General features: G+C 35.0%; 1 protein-coding gene and 1 pseudogene across 2 annotated transcripts in view; one reads left to right on the forward strand and one right to left on the reverse strand.

Moving 5' to 3' along the window:
• The window catches only part of TOP2B (DNA topoisomerase II beta), a 66,264-nt gene that overhangs the window by 2,595 nt on the left and 39,136 nt on the right, over positions 1-24,533 (reverse strand). For both annotated transcript variants that reach the window (XM_031662882.1, XM_031662881.1), the window contains exons 19-34: positions 24,098-24,219; positions 23,710-23,858; positions 22,926-23,157; positions 20,077-20,211; positions 19,277-19,477; positions 18,104-18,299; positions 17,869-17,960; positions 14,919-15,074; positions 14,693-14,776; positions 11,987-12,181; positions 9,070-9,214; positions 8,685-8,846; positions 6,658-6,862; positions 5,581-5,660; positions 4,282-4,392; positions 590-715 (exon numbers count right to left, since the gene is read on the reverse strand). In XM_031662882.1, coding sequence (XP_031518742.1) covers positions 590-715; positions 4,282-4,392; positions 5,581-5,660; positions 6,658-6,862; positions 8,685-8,846; positions 9,070-9,214; positions 11,987-12,181; positions 14,693-14,776; positions 14,919-15,074; positions 17,869-17,960; positions 18,104-18,299; positions 19,277-19,477; positions 20,077-20,211; positions 22,926-23,157; positions 23,710-23,858; positions 24,098-24,219 — 2,391 coding nt within the window. The remainder of the gene's footprint in view (positions 1-589; positions 716-4,281; positions 4,393-5,580; positions 5,661-6,657; positions 6,863-8,684; positions 8,847-9,069; positions 9,215-11,986; positions 12,182-14,692; positions 14,777-14,918; positions 15,075-17,868; positions 17,961-18,103; positions 18,300-19,276; positions 19,478-20,076; positions 20,212-22,925; positions 23,158-23,709; positions 23,859-24,097; positions 24,220-24,533) is intronic.
• Positions 11,734-11,862, forward strand: LOC116273882 (annotated as a pseudogene).

The following is a 24,533-nucleotide window of genomic DNA, read 5'->3' on the forward strand; positions in this document are numbered from 1 at the left end:
AGAAATAGAAGAGACACACTGAGGAAGATATTCTTCAGTTGAATAAAAGATGGAGCAGCTACCCTCAGAGCATATCATGTCTTACAAACATATTTTATAAAGCATCTTTAAGGGCTTTCCAGATTCTGGAGACAAAGAAGGGATGCCACGGAGAACTGGAGCTGGTTCCTTGTGTGGTCCTGAGTACAGTTATTTCTTAGGTGAGAAAAAAAGTTCTAGCCTAAGAGTCCTGGATCTAGCCCATTACAATAAGTGTCACAATTTAGTTAGTGTGGAGTGCTAATCTGACTTTTTAATAACAACTTTCAGTGAGTTGGCTGCAGGGGAGAATTTGGACCATTCTTAGGGATTCTTATTTAACCTCTTTGAGCCTCAGTTTTTTTAATTTGTAAAACAAAGTGACTGAACTAAATTGCTATACCTCCTTTGGACTATATTCAGCACTGATTCATAGACACATCGCTTACTGAGGAGTAAAGCAATTTAAAACAAAATAGATACCTAGCCTCTCTAAATTCAATGAGGTAGAAAAAATTCCATCTTTTCCATACGGTATATGTTTAAAGGGTTATAAGAAGATAATCCTCACCTTTTGGTGTTGTAGTCTTCTTTGGAATGCCAAATTCTGAATCTGAGTCAGAGTTTACAGCCTCTACTACTTTCTTCTGTTTGGGGGCTCTCTTGGGCTTAGGGGCTGTATCTGAAGACGGTTTTCCTAGTAAGCAAATTTCCATTTCACAGGTCAATATACTTACCAACAAATCAAACTGAAGACAGTCCTATATAAATGGAATTTCTCATAGCTGATTAGAAACTGAGTTGCCTGGCTGGGCGTGGTGGCTCACACCTGTAATCCCAGCACTTTGGGACGCCAAGTTGGGTGGATCACCTGAGATCAGCAGTTCAAGACCAGCCTGGCCAACATGGTGAAACCCCACCTCTACTAAAAATGCAAAAATTAGCTGGGCATGGTGGTGGGTGCCTGTAATCCCAGCTACTTGGGAGGCTGAGGCAGGAGAATCGCTTGAACCCAGAAGGTCACAGTGAGCTGAGATCACGCCACTGTACTCCAGGCTGGGCAACAAGAGCAAAACTCCATCTCGAAAAAAAAAAAAAAATTGAGTCGCCTTAATGAAATGGTTTCTCTCTGCTTGGCGGCAATGTAAAGGCAAACAATTTCTCATAGATGACAAAATGCTTTTTATTTAATTATGTATAATTTGCCCTTAGGTAATACAATTAAGACATTTTAAGGAAGAGCCATTAAAAATAAATTAAGCAGTAACTTTTAAATATAGTCATGACAAAAGAGTAGAATATTTGATAAATTAATTATAACCCAAGTATAACCACAGATTAAGTCCTTTTAGAATGTTTTAGAGAAAAAAAAATGTATGGGATCCTCAAATACAATGAATAGAAACCAACTCACTTCCATTCAAAAGCTGAAATCCAGAGTTGGCATTTTTATATGGAAAGAAATATAAAGTCCTAGATAAGTAGACAATAAATACAAGGCCTTTGCTTTGCTGAATTTTGAAAAATAGACCTTGTTTTACAGCTTTATCTGCAGTTCTATGTGAAAACTGATAAATCAGGCCAGTTGCAATGGCTCACACCTGTAATCCCAGCACTCTGGGAGGCCAAGGCAGGCGGATTACCTGGAGTCAGGAGTTTGAGACCAGCCTACCCAACATGGTGAAACCCCATCTCTACTAAAAATACAAAAAATTAGCCCAATGAGGTAGCGTGCGCCTGTAGTCCCAGCTACTTGGGACGATGAGGTAGGGGAATCGCTTTAACCCAGGCAAGGGAGGTTGCTGTGAGCCAAGATCATGCCACTCCACTCCAGCCTTGGCGATAGAGCAAGACTCTGTCTCAAAAAAAAAAAAAAAAGAAAAAGAAAAGAAAAAAAACTGATATATCACTTTTTGTGTAATTAAGAAAACCTAATTTGGAAGAAAATATATTAACTGTAGACTTTGTTTAAAAAAACAAACAAAAAACCTATGCTGATTCGATGGAAAATGTATCCCTGTCACAATTTGAGACACTACAAAGGCCCCTCATGAGCCAAGAGCAGGAGGAGCCCTAGGAAAGTGGCACCCATATTGTGTGGTTTTTCCCACCTGAGTCTTCATGACTATATCTACCACAAGAACCACAGGGCAGCTCCTGGCAGGGAGTATAAACTCAGCCAGGTGTTCTAGGAACCACTTTTTTTCCTTTGCTTGGAGTTACATGGCACTTTCAACTTACCAGACAAACAGGTCAGATATCTGAGTACTACAGCTGCCTTTCTGCTGTAAACTATTGGAACTACAGAATTTAACATATAATATATGCAATTTGGAGTTAAGGCAGACAATCCCACAGAGGGATGTCATGCATCCTCTTCTTGAAATGGTATTTTAATTGGAATTGTATTTTGTAAGGGAGACTAGAGGAAGGTCGAGGACTTGCTGGGGTCCCTGAAATCACGCCACACAGGCAGTCACCTATTCAACTTAGACAAGGCCAGTTCAGCTATTGAAGAAGGAAGCAAGTAGAATAGGTGCCATGATATTCTAGCCTTTTAGGCATGCTAAACTCATTAGGTTCAATATGGGTGAACAGTTCTATGAAGGAAACGGGGTATGTTTCAATAAGTAATATGGCTCCTAAGTTTTCAGGGTGTTTATAAGATGCTCATATGAAGATTATTTTAAAAAGATGTTTTTTGATTGTTCTGTTGTTATTTGAGATGGAGTCTCACTCTACCGTCCCGGCTGGAGTGCAGTGTTGCCATCTCAGCTCACTGCAACCTCTGCCTCCCGAGTTTCAAGCGATTCTTGTGCCTCAGCTTCCTGAGTAGCTGGGACTACAGGCATGCACGTGCCACCACACCAGGCTAATTTTTGTATTTTTAGTAGAGATGGGATTTCGCCATGTTGGCTAGGCTGGTCTCAACCTCCTGAACTCAAGTGATCTCCCTGCCTCGACCTCCCAAAGTTCTAGGGTTACAGGTATGAGCCACTGCACCCAGCCTGATTGTTTTTCTTTAAAAAAAGAGAAATTAGAGGGTCTATCTCAATTTGGGTTCCCCAGATTTGGGCCAATCTGCCTAATCCTAGAGTAAGGATTTAAGTATAAGTATTTATTTGAGAGGTAAAGGAAAGGGAGACAAAAATGAGACAACGAAGAGAAGGCAGCCAGTAATGGGTAAGTTATCAAGCCAATCATCACTCTAGGAGCTTAATTCCACAAGAAATTTTTGAGAGCCAGTGTGAAACACACATCTCACAGTTGGCTCACATGAGAGGCAAGGACACTGAGATATTTACAGAACAACTTTCCTCAATCCACTAGTTAAAGGCAGCTGGGAGCAGGGGAGCGTTAATATTCCAGCACAGTGGCAAAGAGGAAGTCCTCAGGCAAAGAATGCAGACATTGCCCAATGTGCACTACGTGGTAAGGGCACTGGGACATGAGTAGGTCACCCAGTGTGTTGGCTACAGAGACTCTTGTAGATAACCAATTTCTCAATATGGTTCCAGTGCAGTCAGAGTAAGCAGGACTTTTCAAAATTGTTCTACTACATTCAATGCATGTGTCTCTGTAATGAGGTTGTCTGTTGTGAATTTTTAAAATCCTTGAGGGAACAATCCATATTATTTACTTGCTACCTTAAGTAGCACACATCTCAATTAGATTTGTGGGGTTTTTTTTAAGTGTCATCCTTCAAACACAAAGCACAAATACTGACCCCTTTCAGAAAGACCAAGGTACATATATCTTGGTACTAGTAAGAGATCCATTAATCAACTCAAAGTGTTTTGTGGCCAATCTAAGGCTATGAAAAAGAGAGAAGCTGCATGACTCACATAGAAAAAGAGGACCTCCACTGAAATGACCAATCCCTCCACATAAGGAGTGGAGTAATGATCAACAAAGATAACAGAAGCAGGCTACCAGCAAGACAAAATTTTAATCTCCATTACAACCTAACCACAAGGGAGCTTTTCTAGAAAGCTATCTTTAGATATCAATGCATGGGATTATTTTATAATTACAACAGCTTTAAAATGAAGTCTTAAAGAAATTTTATTAATTCCCTCACATGGTTAGAATTTTATTAATTCCCTCACATGGTTAGAAAACAAGAGAGGTTCTCCTTGTAAGCACTTATACTTCTTAATTGTTTTATGATAAAAAATGCAAATAGTTTCAAATTAAGTTACATTTCCTTTTACATTAACTATCTCTATGCAATGCTTAACTCAATCAAATATAAGTACATACCCTTTTTAGCAGCTACTGTTTTACTTGGAACTTTATCTATCTGTTTCAGACCAAATGATGGTGAAAAAACAGAAGCAGAATCTTCTTCATTACTGTCAAATTTAGCTGAATCTAAAAATTGCAAAGCCTTCTTTTAGTAAAGAGATATTATAAAGATCTCTCAGTAAACTTTGACTCTTAACTGATGACTTCTCTTTAGCTAGACAATTGATCTTATGTTACTATTATGTGACCAGATAATCCACAATATACAAACAGCAGAAAATAAAACATATCAGTTATACACGAAAAATGTTAACTCTGTGGTGAAATAACACAGAAGTGCATAAAGTAGTAAAAATTAAAAGTACTAAATGTTAAATATTTAAAACATAACTGACCAATTCAAAAATACATGCTGACAATTTATTTTAAAATGAGATATGAAAATGTTCCACTGGATTATTTTAGTACCTACATAAATAATACTATTAACCATTTCAGGAATATCAGTAACAATGTTTACATCTAAAAGAACAGTAAGTATTCCTATTTTAAAATAAATTATTGAAGACTAATTCAAAAGGCAGACAGGCTTACCTTCAGTTTACTTTTGCATGCAAATTAGTTTAATCAATCCATTCTTCCCTAACACCATAGCACAAACTTTTAAAATAGCTACTTGGATGTAAATAAATATGTTTATACAACTCTTTTGTCACACTGTCAAAAATGAGTATCTATACATATAGAACATGTACCAAATATGTCTAAATGTATAGATGTGTGTATTAAAAAATGACAGTGAATAAATTAAATGACCTTAAAAATTCCATACAAAAAAAAATACAGGAAACAAAAAGTATATACACCAATTAAATGTGTTCTTATGAAGGTTTTAATCTCTCAGGTAACTAGGGTTTAGTAAAACCAATCTGCAATCATACTGGTGCCCTTACAGATTTAGAAAACTGTAGTATATACATTCACATTGCCATGAAAATCAAATTTCAAGCTTTCAAAATTTCATTATTTCTTGTCTCTCATTAAAACACTACACATACACTCACACCCATAAACAAAGATAAGCATTTGCGTGTCCACCTAAATGCTTCCATAATGCCTATTTTGACCAATGAGTTAGGAATCACCTCAGAAAAAGTAAAGAAATCTTATTATCTTGAGCAAAATATAAAAAGGAAGTTTCCTACTTGTAAAAAATTCTGAAGCTAAATCATGACCTAACGATTTATTTACTGTTTTCTCTCCACCACTAAAAGCAAAAGTACAGTAACTAATGAAAAGACTAAATGAACATACCATCTTCTGACTTCTGAGAATATGAAGGAAATGAAAAGAGATTTCCAAAATCCTGACTTTTTTTGTCATGCAAAGATTTTCTATTAGAAAGAAAAGAAACACCACAGAGGATACAATTTAAATATCTGACTTCAATCCTGATAAATTATATATAATACGTACTGCAGGATTATAATCACAGAACAAAACTTTAGTTTTCATTTCTTTCTCTGTTAAAGACAGGGTAATAAAACTCTTTATCTCTTACGTGTAAAAGTGTGCAGACATATCCATGATCCATGTGCACACACCATATATACACACAGACACCATACAAATCAATTATTTAATATAAAAAAGAATGGAAACTAAGCAATGGTTTAAAGTTATTCAAAATACTATTAAACCAAATTCTATAGTTGATAGAAATAACCATTCCAGAATTTAAGATCAGCAAACTATGGACAAAAACCCAAGGAGAAAGACAGAATCCCCATCACACCTGGCAACAATCCTATTTCTAATTCAAGACTACAGGTGGGCAATTATTTCAGGATCTGGTGAAGGCCAACTGTAATATGTGAGAAAATACTTTTTAAAAAATCGAAAATAGTTCACAAACCTCAAATCCCAGATGTGTTCACGCATCTATCGAGGCCAAATTTAGGGAAGAAACAAACCACCCAATTCTAAGGACTTAGTAAGTTTTCTCAAAACCAGGGGTTGTCCAACTATATCCCATGGGCCTGCTGCCTATTTTTGTAAATAATACTTTATTGGAACATGGCTACACTCATTTATTTACGTATCATTTATGGCTGCTTTTTTACTAGAATGGCAGCATTAAGAAGATGTGACATAAACAATATGGCCCACAAAGCCTAAAACATTTACTATTGAGCCCTTTATGGAAAAAGTTTGCCAATCCTTCCTTTAAACTACAGCAACTGTGATGGGAACAGCTGCAATATTAACAAGATTGATTCCTTCATGAAGAAGACCTGGCCTAGAATAACAATTTCTTAGAAGAGCTCGCTATAATATCTGTGGCAAATGTTTACAACTAACTATACCACATCACTAAATAGCATTACTTACTCTGGAGTGGCTTTTGATTTGCCTGGTGAAAATGTATATTCATCTTTATCTAACCCATCTGAAGGAACAAATTCATCTTCCCCATCATTTGTTATGGGAGATGCTTTAACTTTCAATTCCTCTAAATCATTATTGTCATCATCATCATCATCAGCATCATCATCCTCTTCTTCTGAGAAATCAAATGTGTATTTAGGTCTTTCGGCTAGGAGGAAAAATAAAAATGAATGTTAAACTCAAATCCTAGCTTTATATACGTGAAATATTATTACTGATAAAGTGTTTAAAGTATATTCTGAACATCTCTAAAAATACTATAAGAAAAAAAGGCAAGCATTTACAGAATAAAAGCCAACAACTTTGGCCTTAGTTATTTGGTAGTGTTAATGTCTGTCTTACACTTTCCAGGAGGCTACCAGATAATACTGTGCATGTTAGGAGAGCATAAACTAATGTACTTATTGATATAGTTAATTAAAAACGCTAAGGAAAGTAGTCAATATGGCCTTGTCTCATACAGCCATTATACAAATGACAACGAATATAATGTTTCCCATATTTGCAATCACAAACAACAAATTTCACAGTTATTTTAAAAGTGCTAAACTTTCTTGTTTTTTGACACAGAGTCTTGTTCTGCTGCCTGGACAGGAAATGCAGTGGTATGATTGTAGCTCACTGCAGCCTCAAACTCCTGGGCTCAAGCAATCCTCACCCCTCAGCCTACTGAGTAGCTGGGACTACAGGTGTGCCACCATGCCTGGCTGATTTTTAAGAAAAAATTTTTTAGACACAGGGTCTTGCCATGTTACCCAGGCTGGTCTTGAACTCCTGATCTCAAGTGATCCTCCCTCCTCAGCCTCCCAAAGTGCTGAAATTACAGGTGTGAGTCACAGTACCAACACCTAAACTTTCTCTTAACTTTCTGGATAAAAACTTCTATCTTCTCTTCAGAGTTAGTTTTACTATGAAATAACAGAATAATTTTTTAGATGAATGAGAAAAGACAGGAGACATAAAGATCTCAATATATTCACAAAACAATAATACAATGCATAAAAAGATACCAATTATAGTGAAAGGCATATTGCTATAAAGCAAGTATGTTTGATTATAATTTCTAGCATGTATTATGGAATAAAATTTTTAAATTACTTGGATATTACATAATTTTACACTTCACTTTTGATGTATGTAAATACAGTTTTAACGCATTTAATAAACAATTTTCATTTAACTTAAACTACTCATATTAAAGATTCACCTATATTATGCTACCTATGTACACTAGGGAAAGAAATTCAATCACCTGGTGATTACAGAACCAAAGAATTTAAGGTCTGATATATAATTAAAAATGTATCTCTCAGAAGTAAACACCCACAATGCTGTATCATTCATTTTAATAAATTAGGACAAATTTTCAAAGAACAAAATTTCAGAAGATTGTACAAAATAGAAAACTCACTAGATGTTAATAATGTCAACACTTCTCGTTAATGAAAATTCAGAAAGGATCAAATTATATTCTTATAAGTACTATATTACTATAATAGCAAAATGGGGTTTCGCAGTTCACCCATACCATTATCATTACCTAAAAGAGAGCTATGTACTCAGACTTCTAAAGCAGGAGGAAGTTTTTTTATGATACAAGGGGTAGGAAACCAAACAAAAACAAAACCACAAAGCACTTCTAATATTAATAGATCTATCATTGCTGGTATTGTGGCAAGGTACATTTTTTCCCAAACATCTTCAAACTGTGGAAGGCATATAAACCAAACTTTATAATAAAAATCAGTAAGGAAACATGATTCACTTTAGAGAAATCTATGTCCAACTTTGCTAGAAAGACCATTCTATAAAGCATTTTTTTCTTCTTCCTAACTGTAACGTCTGAAATAGTAATGGCTTAGTACTTAAACAACACTGATAATACTAACAATACCAACGCATAGTCTAAACTATAATATACAGTAATATTAAATTACTGTTACTGTTAATATCAAGTTGTGTTACAATACCGGCTGCTCTCCTAAGCAAAGAATCTCTTGGAATAACCACAGGTTCTGTTTCTTCCAAGTCACTTTCTGACTTGGATTCATCATCTGACCAAGGATTCCGTTTCTTCACTTTCTTTGCACTAGGTTTACCAGATGATGTTGGTGTTTTTCTCACTCTGGTACCTAAAAGCAAAAGAATAGCAATAAAGTATGTACCCATATTTATACAAATGTCATTAGTAAAAATAAAATTGTTATAATGAAAAGTTCATTAAAAATAATAAATGTTTATTAAAATTGAAGGCATTATTTCAACTACAGAAAAAGAGCACAATCAAAAGAATCTAGTAATACTCTATACATATGGTTTTTCTCTCTCACCCACAAAACTATAATAATTTCTCACCAGGCTCCTTCTTCTCCCTTTTGGGTTTGGGGCCTTTATTTATAGGAGCTGACGGAATCAATGCCTCTTCTCCTGCACCTTCTACTGGCACTCCACTGAATTCTTCATCAAATTCCACTTTTACTGCTGTAGTATCAAGATCACCCTACATAATAAAAAGAAAATCAAACCACGAGTAAAAATAAAAACATCGCATATTTTAGAGATAGTTTCAATCAACAGATAGCTCCTCCAAATAAGGAAGTTTAAAAACTGTGATTCTGACGAGGTCCTAACAGCTGACTTTGATCAGACCATGTTTTACTTCACTTATCTATAGTAAATAATATTGCATATAACTCTAATTTTCTAGTACATTCAGTGAAATGACAGCTACTTAGAAGCAACCATAAAAAATAAGGCAGCTTTTGATTATCAGAGGGATTTCCAGACCACTAGCTAAAAGGTACCTGCAAAATAAGTTCCTATAGCTCAGGCAGGCCTTTATATACTATTAAAAAATCCTGTAATCCCAGCTAGTGGGGAGGCTGAGTCAGGAGGATTGCTTGAACCTGAGAGGTGGAGGTTGTGGTGAGTCGAGATCACACCATTGTACTCCAGCCTGGGCAACGAGAGGGAAACTCTGTCTCAAAAAAATAAAGATAAAAGTAAATTTTTTAAAAATCTTCAAATTATTGAAGGAAAATAAGTAACATGTGTCTTGCACTGCTAGACACTGTAAGGCAGACCCCAACCCTAAGACTATGGGGTAAAAAAACAAAAACAAAAAACACAGAGGCACACAACAAGCATGAGTCATTACAATACAAATAACAAACATAAAGGCTGGTAGAGCCGTGGCCCGAGGGGAGAAGTGAGAAACTCTGCTCAAGGCAGGGTCAAAAAAGTCTCCATGGAGAAGTACCTTTTCTGACTGAGTTCTAAAGGAATCACGTTAAGTTTGTCAGGCGAGAAGCAAGAAGGGAAGGGCATCCCAGGCAGAAGGCACAAAGTCATCTAACAGGAATTAAATGTTTACAGAATTAGGTTTTTAAACACAGGAAATAGTCTGCTAGAACTCAAGGAAAGGTGAGAAGAAAGTAGCCAGGAGGAGAAACACACAGAGGCATACCGGTGCTAACACTGTATACCAAGAATTTGTGCATAGTCAGTGGGGAGTCACTGACGATTTTTAAGCATAACAATCAGACTGACTTTTTAGAATTTTCATTCTACTAATAAAATATAGAACTTAAAGGAATGAAGTAGAAAGTGGTAGAAATCATGATTAAATGACTAGAAACTGAGAGAGTTAAGAGGACCACTTTAAAGTATCTCACAGAAAACACAGAATTCTACAGCAATGTCAAATGGGGACCAAGATAAGGGGGTGGATTTTGGAATTACTTAGTAGGCAGTCAATAGGATTTAGTTACTGATTAAATGAGGAAACTCCCAGGTTTTTGGCTTCTATCAGTGATGGCTGATAGTGTCATTAACTGGGAGAAGGCAAAGAACAGATTTTTAAATCAGGATAATGAGCCCAGTTTCAGACATGCTGAGTTTGATGGGTTTCATGCATTCAGGTGGCTATGAGCTTGGCACTCCTGAAAGCATTATAGCTTAGGAACAAAGATTTAGGGGCCATCAGTACGAATGGAATAAGCTCTAGGCATAGATGAGGTTACTTGAGGGGACCATTTAAGGTAGAGAGAAGAGTGCTGAGAAATGAATCTGACAAACGCCAACTGAAAAGAAGCCACTTTCCGAAGGAGACAGGCAAGAGTGTCTAGGTAAATGAACCTGTGTGAGGTGGGGAGCCAAGTAAGAGGAAAGCAGTATACACCTGAGTTTATCACAACAGCAGAAGAGAGAGCCCACTCTGGTGTCAAAATGCACCTATGCTTCAAACATTAGCTCTGCACAGAGAACTCTCCAATCTCTAACTCTAGCTCTTTAGGCTAATTTTCCAAGCTCTAGTAAGAATGAGGCTATATTCCCACCTACTTGTTGGACACATCTAAACGTATACTTCCTGAATTCTAAAAATCAACCTGTCCAAAAACATTAGCCTCTCTAAGCCCAACATGTACCCCATTTCCTCAGCTCTGAACATTTTTCTGATGTTTTCTTCTTCTGGCTAACTCCGGTCCATCCTGCTTGAGGTGAGGTCAATGTCATTTTTTTCTTTAATCCTCAATAGCACTTATCAGTGACAATGACATAGGATGTGCTTAGTAGTTTAACTAAGGACAAAAACAAGTAAATAGTAAAAGATGACAGAGTACTTTGTAAGCCAAACAGACCCTTTCCCACTCTAAGTCTTCTTTAATGGATTATGATATAGAACTAAAGCTTATACTTTAAAGTTGATATACTCATGGTTGGGTTTTTGGGTTTTTTTTTTTTTTCTTTTTGACTTCCAAGTTTTTTATTTTTATTTTAATTAATTTATTTATTTATTTATTTTTAGATGGGAAGGGGTTTCACTGTGTTTGCCAGGATGGTCTTGATCTCATGACCTTATGATCCACCTGCCTCGGCCTCCCAAAGTGCTGGGATTACAGGCGTGAGCCACTGCGCCCGGCCGGCTTCCAAGATTTTAACTTAGAAGGCAGCTGAGTGGAGTGTTTCTATTTCTCATTTTAAAAGCTGAATTACGTAGCTCTTTACAATATGTGATCTAGCTTTGAACAGTGGCAGTATCGTAGCCAATGAGGTTTATCCGAGGCGCAATTATTGCTAATACAATATGTGATCCTTTACCAATATGTTTTCCTTCTATAGATCAACTGCTGTCATAGAATGATTTCCTATTACCATTGAAATATATTTTGAATAAAACAAAGCATGCTTTAAACACGCATTAAAATTTTTAAAATTATATATATATTTCGTTATAGAGATGAGTCTATCAATGACAAGAGGTATGTCATACCTTCTTCTTCTTCAGCAACTTTTTGCTGGCATCTGCCTTCATAGCTGTAATTTCAGGAATTACTCTTCTGCCATAAGGTGAGGGCATTGTCTCTTCCAATTGGAGTTTCTTCACCTTAGGTTTGCCAACTTTACCTTTAATTGCTTTTCCAGACATTCCAGCCAGAATATCTTCTCGTTCTTGAGCTTCCACTTTCTAAAATATAATTATAAGGCAGCAGAAGAAACATAAACAACTTCTTAGAAAAGATAATCACTACTTCATAAAATATTGAAACAAATGTTATTCACTCAGTAAAGATGAAGCTTTCCTTTTAACTTATCTAATTCAAGATTAAATAATGAAAAAAAATAAAGAATTCTAAATCGGAAGACCTGGATTGTAATCCCAATTCATCTAACTAGTTTCCCATTTGTAATACGAGCGGACAATAGTGACTAAATAACCTAAGAAGTCTTTGCCAATTCTTGGATCCCGTGATATATTACGGAATCAAGACCTCTGATAACCTGGTATCATCAAAATCCTGGCAAATCATCTACAAAGGCAGTTCTGCTAAGAAGCATGAGGCTATTTTTTTCTGCTGCTTTAGTCATAACAGAAAATATGAAAAAAACTTCCTAAATGTAAACTCAGAAAGTATGAGAAATTAAAAATGAACTTAGGCAGGTCTATGTAATGATAAATGATGGTATAATCATGATTAATATCCTAGATTCTGCATTTACCAGAATTATTCCTTAAAATAGGCTTTGAAAGGCACAAGGAAAAAAAGACATTTCTTTAGATTTTTTTTAAAAGATCTTTGTAGCACAATAGTTTAATAGAAATTACCCAAGCTTTGAAATCAGACAGTTCTGGATTTCAACTGCACTTCCACTTACTAGTTATGTATCCTCAGGAAATAACAGAGGTCAGGTGCAGTGGCTCACACCTGTAACCCCAGCACTTTGGGAGGCTGAGGTGGGTGGATCACCTGAGCCCAGGAGTTTGGGACCAACCTAGGCAACATAACAAAACCTCATCTCTACACAGAATACAAAAATTAGACAGATGTGGTGGCACACATGTTCCAGCTCTTCGGTAGGCTAAGGTAGGAGGACTGCTTGAGCCTGAATGGTTGAGGCTGCAATGAGCCATGATTGTGCCACTGCACTCCAGCCTGGGCGACAGAGCAAGACCCTGTCTCAAACAAAACAAAACAAAACAAAAAAGCCAGATTACTTATAGAGCATCCACCATGTGCTAGGTATTTTAAAAACCCTGTGATCCCCATTTTATAGATGAGGAAAGTGGGTGTCTGAGAGGATGAGTAATTCTATAATGATGTAATTCCTAAGAAAGTGACTTAACCTCTCTAAGCTTCAGGATCCTTATCTGTATAATAGGTTAATAATAATCTCATTCATTTGAGGTTGTGGTGAGGGTCACTCTAAGCATTACATAGAAGACTGTGCCAGTGTACAATAGATAGATATTCAATTAGTGTTATCATTGGACTTTAAATGATACAGAGAGACATGAAATTTAAGTCTAAATCTTTTAAGATGTTAAAAATAAATACATCCAGAATTTAAGTTGTTTGGACCTATTTCATTAATTGTCAAATAGTTGTTTGGACCTATTTCATTAATTGTCAAATAATAAACTAAGATGAAAAATTAAACGTGAAACAGTATTTTTTGCTAGGGTTGTTTTGAACGACGACTTTTCAATAGTGAGGAAATTTACAGGCATAACCACAAAAGTTTCCTGTGTTTCACTATATTAGTGATCAAATGTAAAGCAATATCAGGATATCAATAATATTAGGAATAATTTTTCTTTTAATATATGATGGCTTCATTTTTAATGAATAATTTTTAAATAAATTATAACCCAGCAGGAAAAAATGTGCAAAAAAATTTAATTAATGAACAATATATGGAAAGCACAAATCAAGGAAGACTCACATTGCAGCACTTGAAAGATCGTTGAGGGACCCTAGAAAAATAGCACTAAAAAATTCTAAACTCTTTTAGGTAACTAATTTACCACACTTGTTCTTACGAGCTCTAATTCTGACTTAGACCATCGAAGTAAAAGTAGAACATGTATACGATAAATCAACAAAGCAACTTTAAAAAAAAAAGTAATATGAGTAATAAATGGTATTTTACATTTTGCTACTCAAAAATCACATATTCATAATGTTACCATTAATTCTAATATTTTAAGTGAGCAATTTTAGAAAAGGTGTACTTTTTATATCTTATCTCTACATTTTTATTTTTTAAATTAGAATTCTACTTGGAAAAAACTGTTATGACAATCAAATACTGAAATATCTGTTATAAATGTAAAGAGACTATCATTCTCTACTCCTAAAACCAAAGTACTTACATTCAATTATACACACATATTAGCCTTACTTCTTTCCAGGAAAACATTAAACTGAATCAATTTTTAATCTAAAAATGAGTTAACAATTTTTAACTAATTGAAAGTATATTAAATTTATTCTAAATTTCAACCTCATAGCATTTAAATTCCTCCATACAAGAAGTTGTTTATAACTTCACATAACCAGAAGCTTAATCCTAACTCAACTTATAAACACATTAACCTTCACAGAGTTAAAGAAAACTTTAAGATCACTTAAAAGAATTTCATTCTTGTTCACAAACATTACTTTTCCAAATAAATTTTGAGAGAGACTTAACCTACATCCAGTTCTTCAACAAACGCTGCTAAATCTTCTTTCCAAAGATCTGAAGGAGATTTTCTTTTAAGATCATTGACCTCTCGCCCCTATAATAAAAAAGTACAGTTTAAACATTCAATAGTTTTAAAACGTATGAAGGATAAATCAAAATACTTATTTTTGGAAAAAGAAAAAGATACAGATAACACTGAAATAGTTGCAAACTATTTAACCCACAAAAGTTCATACTTTTGCATCTCTCTGTTTAATCAGTTCTTCAACTTTTTCTTTAGTAAGAGACCACAGAGACATATTTAAAATATAATTAAAATCTGGGCCTGAAGGAGTTCCTGAATCGGAGGAACTATCATCATGCTGGTTTTGTGTTTCATCCTCTTCTGCTGCCTGTAAAAAATAACAAACTGTATATTAAAGTCTTATATAGTATCAAATTAATGTTGAATTTTATTGAATAATTAGTTTAAAATTCTACAAGTGCTACACTATAAATGCTACATCTTCAGGATGGTGGGGTTATTTTAGATTACCTATAAAAATATATTTCCTTATAAAAAGTTTAAAATTTTCTAAAGACGCACAATAAGATCTTCAGAAGGAATGGTAAACACTATCCCTATTTATTCAGGAATCTGATGAAAAATTAACTGATTTCCTCAGGTACTAAGTAACAAAATGACAGGATACCACATTTTAAAGTTAATAGAGTAGAATTAATGTTTTATCATTGCATCTTGTCAGATTTTTATACTGGTGAGTGAATGAACAATCTGAAATACAAAATAAATACCAGTTGTGAAAATTATTTTGCAGTTATTAATAAATATGTTAAGGTACATTCACTCACTGAGGGTGAATTCTTAATAAAAATTCTCTAAAGCCAGAATATTCATGTCTGGACTCAGAGAAAGTCCACTTAAGAATTTAAGAGTTGGTGAGTTAGAGTAAGAATTTCGTCAGGGTTTTGCTGAAATTTTATTCATCAGGCCCTTGTCTACAGAAACAGCTGCAACAAAAAAATTATCTTGTGCTAATATTAAATTTCAAAATACAATGAATTCAATAAAAGTTATTTTAGGTGATATCACCTTTAAATTTTTTAAAATAACAACTGCCATTAAACAAAATTTTATCTAAGTTGTTTAAGATGATTGAGTTAACCATGACACTCCATAAAGCAAAAAGTTCACTTTTGGTAACCAAAAAAGGAAAAAAAAAAAAACCTTTATAATTAAAATTTGCAAGCAAAACAATGTGTATACACAAAGTACAGTTTAAATGTACTTCATAAATAAGATAAAAATTAAAATTGCAAAGCAAGATGTTTCATTATATAAACAAAAACTGTAAATTTGATTAAGCCACATTAGCCAAATAAGGAATGCTGTTGTTGAGTTGATAGATGATTAGTAAGTACCTAGATAACTTACAACAAATAATTCTACACTTTTGAAAAATTCTTCATGAAACAGCTCGTTTCTATGGAGTATTCAGGTTGTTAGACAACTATAAAAATATTACTAGGATGCAACAAAATCCTGTTTAGACTCACATTTTGGAAGTCTATTTGATCTAGGTTTCGACTGCACCCAAAGTATTATTAATAAGTGTTCTATGAATATGTGTATCTATCACTGTTAACAGAAATATAACTAAGGACACTTCCAGAAATTAAAAAAAAAATAAACTGCAAGTTCTAATGACAAAATTCCATTATGCTTTATAAAAAACTTTAATCTTCTAATTAACTACTTTATAATTCTCTCTTCTCCAACTCTGTATAACAGGACACTCTTGTAAGAGCAGTTCCTTTTGTTACCTGAACTCCCCAAAATGTACACATGGTCAAGATGCTGAAAAAATTCTGATGGTGGTAACGCAATAACTGAAATCAAGCTAGGCTTTATCCATAAATTCTACTTCCACCAGAAGGACATTCTGAAACTGTAGAAATCTTTAGCTTTTAAGACTAAGCATTAAAAATTCATCAGCTTACTATTACTTTTTTTAAAAAAAAAAGTATAGCTTAAACCAACAGTGATACAGAAGGGTGAGTGTTGTAGAAACCGTAATTTGGGGTTTAACAATACAATAAAACACATTAAGAGGAAAACAAAGGGCTTCAATCATCTTAATTCTGAATGCGCCCATCTTGTCCTACCGAATTTTCTTCAAATAATGAATAAGCCTATTATCTTACTATGTAATTGCTATTCTATATAACTTACTCTAATTTTACTCACTTTAATACATGGTTTTTATTGACTTCAAACTGAAAAATGTAAACAAAAGCAGTATTTCAATGTAGTTTGATGAAACATATAAAAACATTATGATTGAGAACTCAAGTACAGGGAAGTTTAAAGGTTCAAGTTATGTCACATAATTATAACTATTTTTTAAAGATGTTAATGTTATCAGAATCATATAAGCACAGATAATCTAATATCCAAAAAATTAATCATTCAACTTTTCTTCCTCTTCTGTAATAAATTTCTGTTCTCAATCACAACGCTGTACTGTTGTTTACATTTTTCTTTTAGTTATACAAAACATCAAAAAGCTAATTGAGGGGAATCTCAAAGTTTCAACATTCCATTCATTTAACTATTATTACTATTTTGTGATCTGCAATGGCCAACTTGCTTAATAAACATCAGACATTTAATCTGAAGTTCTAGGGTTTAAATATCTGGCCAAAAATCTAAGAATGAAGCAGAGCTTGGTGTTTGATAAATACTGTCTATAATAATTAACATTTTGTCTCTTGTCCTCCCAGTATTAACCAAAACCAGATCAAGTGAGTGGTGACTGGATGCCATACTGTGAACATAGTCTGATTCCCAGATAATATACATGTACCTCATAAAAACCACCACCACACCACCTTTTAGTGGCAGACTCAGGAAAAAAGGTCAAGGAGACTGAGCTACCTTCTCACACCTGGAGTCATTTCTCCAGGCTCTGGTTGAGTCACACTGGCCAAGTGCTTTGTGGTGGGTGTGTACTATAAATTCCTGTACTGTATCTGTTCTGTGGATAAACAGAAGATTTCAGTCTCTAAACAGACAACTCAGCACCTTTAGTAGTACTAAATTTAAAATTTAGGGGTTGAATTTTTGTTTGTTTTGGAAGTTGCTTTTAAAAGCTTCTCTGAATGTCTTTTTCTGCAAATGATTACCTTTTCTTGTGCTTCTTTCCAGGCTTTCACTGGGTCAGATTCATAACCTCTCTGGACTAACATTTGAATCAAATCTTTCTTTGACCTATTCTCTATGTGAGGGAAAAATAAAGTTAGGATCAAGATAAGAGATTCAATTTGTATTTGCTTATATTCTACTGATAAAAATGTCTTCTATTAATAAAGTTTTTTTCCATTTTAACTAATGTTCAAATTTTTAAAGGTTGTATCTTACCTATAGTAATTTTCCCTTGTATCTTCTCTAAAATGAAACGGGCTTGATTGTTAAGCTTTGTAGATTCTGCTCCCAGCATTCCCACAAGCCACTCCTTACGTAAACCATAATAACTTAATCGTAAATCAAAGAATTCTTTCAGAATGTCTTGCACAGTTTCATATTTCTTCAGACATCCCATATGATCAAAGAGTACCTAAACGAAACACATATATTTTGCAGATCATATAGATCTGTACTGGTATTTTAACTTACATAGCATCTACAAAATTTAAAATAACCATAATATATAACCATAATGCATGTATATGAACACAGACTACCCCTAAAAACCATTAAACAGAACTAAAACTATTAAGCACATTTCTGTAAATATTCCTTTGGTGACTGCAAGCTGATCAATTCTCATGATGACGAAAGTATTTAAAATAGGAATAATTTTGAAAGACAAAAATAGGCCTTAAAAAAAGGGCTCTTAAAGTAGCCATAAAACCACCTAAAAAATGATTTTTCCCCAAACTGAAAACATACCTATTCTATTGCTAAGCTTAAAAATGTTAAAGTTTTTCCTCCCCCATATATTCTGTGTATATGCATTTGTCCCCTTTCTCTCTCTCTTTTATATCTGCTGTAATCCAGTCACCCAAACTCCCTATCCTTTTTCTTTCTTCCATCAGCCTTTCTCAGCAGACTATGGCACTTTTTCTCAGCCACTGTACCATTGCTGAACTTTTTTTACTTTTTTAAATCTAAAAGGTAATTTGGAATGGAACTTGAAGAATCACACACTTAAAGTTTCTACCTTCCTCCCCAGTTGTACAAAGATAAATGTACAAGTTTAATAAAGCAGATTAGAGCTATGAGTACTCTACAGTTAAAATGCTAATAGAGATGGGCATAAAGTACACAAAGGCCCTCCAATAACCACTCTCATAACTTTTAGTCAATGTGTGTGAAGGTGTGTGTATCCTGTGTATTCAAGCCCAGATGCATAAACACAGAGTTGAGAGTAAGGGTAGTGGACAATACTAGAAGAAAGGAACGTGGCCCTAGAATCTTCGGCAAAAAATGCCTTCAGGCTTACTATAGCCACTCTCATTATGAAACCAATTATAATAATCTGGCTTACACCATGCAAGAAAGATTAAATTAATAGTAAATCTAATAAATTACCATGGAATTACAAGTAAGAGTAGTTTGAAGTTTAAAAACTTTATGCAGTCCAGCAGCTTCTGCTTGCGCTAGTTTCTCTTCAGTCATTTTCACCACAAATTTCACAGTTGTGTCAGTATGATACTCTTTATAATCAGAAATTAATGCTGGTGTTTTATCTGTTCCATTTAGCATAGGTTCTAAAACCTGTTCTTTGTATACCTATAAAAGATTTAAAAATAAGTGATTCTTTTCATGACACACTCTCATGTTCTCATACTACAAGTCATACAGTCTTTTGAAAATTCTCAACTCTCATGGGGAATTAAAAAGGAAACCCTGATCTCTATCCTCTCCTATCCAATCAGTATAGAAGGCAATATATGGGGATCTTGGTGGTAGGAAAAGACGTAAGTAGTAATGGTGCTGACCCACTCATACTCTAAAGGGCAAGATAAAGGCTGAGTATGAAAAGGATGACATCAACTAGCTTTTAGATTTGTAAAGTTGATACTGACATGAATTTACTGACCACATTTATAAGAATTAAAAACACGTCATATTCTACTCCTTTTATTCTAAGATAAATACAAAGATAATAGTCTATAAAAGCCTTACCTAACATAAGTCATACTACACTACTTAGATATAAATACTATTTAAATATTCAAAGCACAAATTCAACTGAAGGGTAAAAGAAGCTACAGGAATTTTTTTAACACTACGCATGCTTAGGACAAACAATGGTGGAATCATCCTTACCAGAAAAAATTGCTTAATACACTGCCCTTCCCACAGGCAAATCACATATTTACACTGACCTGTGTCCAAGTTCTAACTGGAAGCTCTGTAATTTCTACTGTGTTTCTGTCCACTACAAATATTTCACCACTGACTGCATACTGGTTTTGACCAAGTTCTTGAATCGTCCCTTTAAAGTTTTTGTAGTTTGGAAGCTGTAGAGAAAAATGTAAATAGCATTGACTTCTCTCTTGAGTACCAGTACCATGAGTCTATGGTCTAACATTGACAGATTAATGTACCTCAAACAGAATTTCTCATCCTCAATTGTCCCTTTCCAACTCATCAATTGATCTTAAACTCATAGCTTCTGTTAATATAACCTGAACATCCTCCAATCTCAAAATGTTAGTATCATCTTTCCTAGTCTTCCTGGAACAGTACTTTCTTTCAGCCTACTTCCCCTACACCTACTTCTCCCCTAGATCAATATCCTTTAAATTCAAACTCCTTGGGCCTCACATTGAAAGCATTCTATAGTCTGAACCCAACCTGGCTTTCAATTTTTTCTCTAATGACTTGTCTTACAAAACCACTACTCTTCTCCCACATTTTGTTTGACTATTTTGAATATTCTCACTTTCACTCTATCCACAAGTCCTGACACATATTCAGGCCCAACCCCATTCATCATTCATCTACATAAATCTTATTCATCCTTCCCAACTGAATTATAAGTCATCTCTCCCTCTTCTAAGTTTTCGTTTCTTTGTTTTGAGACAGGGTCCCTACTTTGCCACCCAGGCTGGAGCGCAGTGGCGCGATATTGGCTCATTGCAGCCTCAACAACCTGGGCTCAAGCGATCCTCCCACCTCAGCCTCCCAAGTAGCTGGGGTTACAGGTGCGTGCCACCATGTCCAGCTAATTTTTGTATTTTTGTAGAGACAGGGTTTTGTTATGTTGCCCAGGCTGGCCTTGAACTCCTGAGCTAGTGATCTGCCCAGCTCAGCCTCCCAAAGTGCTGGGATTATAGACATGAGTCACTGCACCTGGCCTATTCTAAAATTCTTACTCATTATTATCATTAAGAAACTGAATATATAGGAAGGGCATAGTGGCTCATGCCTGTAATCCCAGCACTCTGGGAAGCCAAAGCAGGCGGATCACCTGAGGCCAGGAGTTCGAGACCAGCCTGGCCAACACAGTGAAACCCCGTCTCTACTAAAAATACAAAAATTAGCCAGACATGGTGACGCACACCTGTGGCCCCACCTACTCAGGAGGCTGAGGCAGCAGAATCGCTTGAACCTGGGAGGTGGAGGTTGCAGTGACCTAAGATCACACCACTGTACTCCAGCCTGGGTGACAGAGTGATACTCTGTCTCAAAAAAAAAAAGAAAAGAAAAAAGAAACTGAGCACATAGCATAGGATATTTTTTCTGGCATACTGAGCAACTATCAGTATCGTTGGTCACTGTTAAATTTCAGGCCTTGATGCTTCAATGTCTCGTCTTGACAACTGTCTAACTTTCCGAAGACAAAAACTATAGCTCTTTATCTCACCACTTTGCACAGTTTCATACACACAGTAGGCACATAAGCAGCATTTATTGATCAAATACACTATCTTAGCAATCTAAAATCCATTAAAAAATTCAAAACCATTTCAGTAACACACTATCATTAAAAATTTGATGCTTATGTTAGAAATATTTTAAAGTACTTTAAAATATTTAAGAGAAAAAGCAGAATATATGTCTTATTGTTAAAGAATAACTTTCATTTTAAAATACAAAAATGAAATAAAACTTGGAAAAATACATCAAAATATTGTCTCTATGTAGCGGGATTATGGATTTTTTCCTCTTTCCTTATCTATATTTTCTACAATAAGCATTATCATTTTGGTAATACAAACACACTTTTCTCCAGGTAATTTTAAATCATGGGGAGAAAGGAAGGACATTTTTTGAGGACATTTTTCTTGGAGGTCTGAGCAGAGTGAATGATACAAGAAAAGAACATTAAAAAAATGGGGATTTTTTTTTTTTTTTGAGACGGAGTTTCATTCTGTTGCGCAGGCTGGAGTACAGTGGCACAATCTTGGCTCACTGCAACCTCCACCTCTCAGGTTCAAGTGATTCTCCTGCCTCAGCCTCCCAAGTAGCTGGGATGATAGGCGCCCACCAGCACGCCCGGCTAATTTTTGTATTTTTAGTAAAGACAGAGTTCTGCCTGGTTTGGCCAGGCTGGCCTAGAACTCCTGACCTCAGATGATACACCCACCTCGGCCGCCCAAAGTGCTAGGATCACAGGCGTGAGCCACCGCGCCCAAGCAACACCTAATTTTTTTTGTATTTTTAGTAGAGACGGTTTCCCAATGTTGGTCAGTCTGGTCTGGAACTCCTGACCTCAGGTGATCCACACGTCTCGGCCTAGGCCTTGGCCTCCCAAAGTGCCAGGATTACAGGTGTGAGTAACCACGCCCAGCCTTGCGGATATATTTAAAATATATACAATGTAGTTTTTATCTTTTTACAAATGGTACACTAATGAATACAATGTGTTTTTAAGCATCCTTACAAACTAATAAGAGGTGGTAGTTTGAGAACAGAAACAAAGTTACATATAATTTTATCAGAAAAGGATTGTTTTCTATTAATATATGGTTTAGAGGTTTGAAAACCTGGAATATGAGGTGTTTCTAAATTTAAATAGTTTCTCCCCATGAAACTTACCTCCAGAACTCATTCCAAAGTTTATACCTTTTACTGTAGGCACATATCAAATTATACCCTAATTAGGTCTTTATGGTCTACAATATGTTCTAAAATAAAAATACTCCATTACTTTTCTAAAATGATTGGACTTTGTAGCTTACCCATTCATTGTCATTTGTTAAATAAACAATAAGTTCAAAATAATTACCATGGGATGAGGATCCAAGCCATCTAGCATTCGTCTGACATTGTTCACAATTTCCCTAGCATCATAGTTGGGTAGTTTACAAGCCCATCCAGTACCAATGCCCTCAGCACCATTTATTAAAACCATGGGAATTATGGGAATATACCACTCAGGCTCTACACGTTGATTATCATCATAAAGGAACTTAAGCAGGTTGTCATCCACGGCAGGAAAAAGTAGCCTTGCTAAAGAGCTAATGAAAAAAAAAGAAGCAAATGAAAAAATGTCATGGCTTTGCGAAAGAAACTTTATACATAATTGAAAACTTCACATTGCAAAAATAAATCTTTTAAAGAGAATGCATTTTCAGTAATGTTGATTACGTTTGCTTAACAATAAAATCTGCCTAACTGTATTATCAAATGCATCTTTCTCTCAGTTACAAGCCCAGAATAAAATAGTCCTATTTTACTTAGGTACTTACTTACTTGACTTCTTTAATATTGATAACTTTTTAAGAATTTCCTATTACTCTGAATAAAGCATATAACCCATCTTCAGCCTAAAGAGTGAAGTTAGTGAGAAAAACACCCTGCATTCATTAGGACTGATTTCACCAATTAATTCATAAAAATTAAGGTCAATTGACTTCATTCTATTTGTGGTCAAATAATTTGGAACATTCACCTTCTAAGTAGAATAACCAAACAATCACATCTCTCCACAGCTATAATTCCATCAATCATTTAGTCAGTTGGTTCCAAATCAAATCAAACTTTATACCATTGTATCAGTAAATATTTACCTTAACATTGTGAAAATATAACGAGGGCTTGCAGCATCTTTGCCACCATGAAGCCGAGTTCCAAACTGACCAATAGGCTGAAGCAAGTTAATGTTGTTACTTCCCACAAAGTTCTGAGCCAAATTCACAATAGTCATCATCAATGCTTGCTATACAACAGAAGGCGGCAGAACATAACATTAATGTTCTAAATTTTCTATAATTATTCCCCAACTTGTATTAAAATCCAAGTCAAGAATAAAAGCTTTAGAATCTCACTAATCTGTATATTCTGTTCTTAACTCTTTTACATTTCTGAAGACTTTACTAAAGGAAAAATACTGCGTGTAATTATCATTCTTCAAGACAATAATTACAGTTCTCAACGGATTCCAATCTTAATGCTTACTTCTCCATGATGATAAGCCGACATCTCAGCAACAGATCCAGCCAACTGGGCAACTTTTACTTCACGTTTATCATTCCTCTTGAAACAGGTAAATAAAACTTTCCGCTGGCCAGGTTTAAAGCCTATTTTTAAAAGAGTTCTTTTAAAATGTTACTTCAAGATACAATTGTAACAATTCAGGGAAATAAAGCAAAAATACAATTTGCTTTTCAAGAATACCAGTAAAATTGTTACTTGAGATTCTGTACCAAAGTGAGTATATATTAACACATTTGTTTTGTTTTGTTTTTTTCCCCAGAAAGCTATCTGCAGGTACACACTAAGATGTTTTTATGCCATCTCCATATATTCCAAAAGTGAACTGCTAACTGAAAGACAACATTCTGGCCTTAAAGAATCACCCAGTGGCACCAAACTCTTTTAACAGTAGTTTCCA

This window comes from Papio anubis, chromosome 2, assembly GCF_008728515.1.
Source record: "Papio anubis isolate 15944 chromosome 2, Panubis1.0, whole genome shotgun sequence".
NCBI lineage: Eukaryota > Metazoa > Chordata > Mammalia > Primates > Cercopithecidae > Papio > Papio anubis.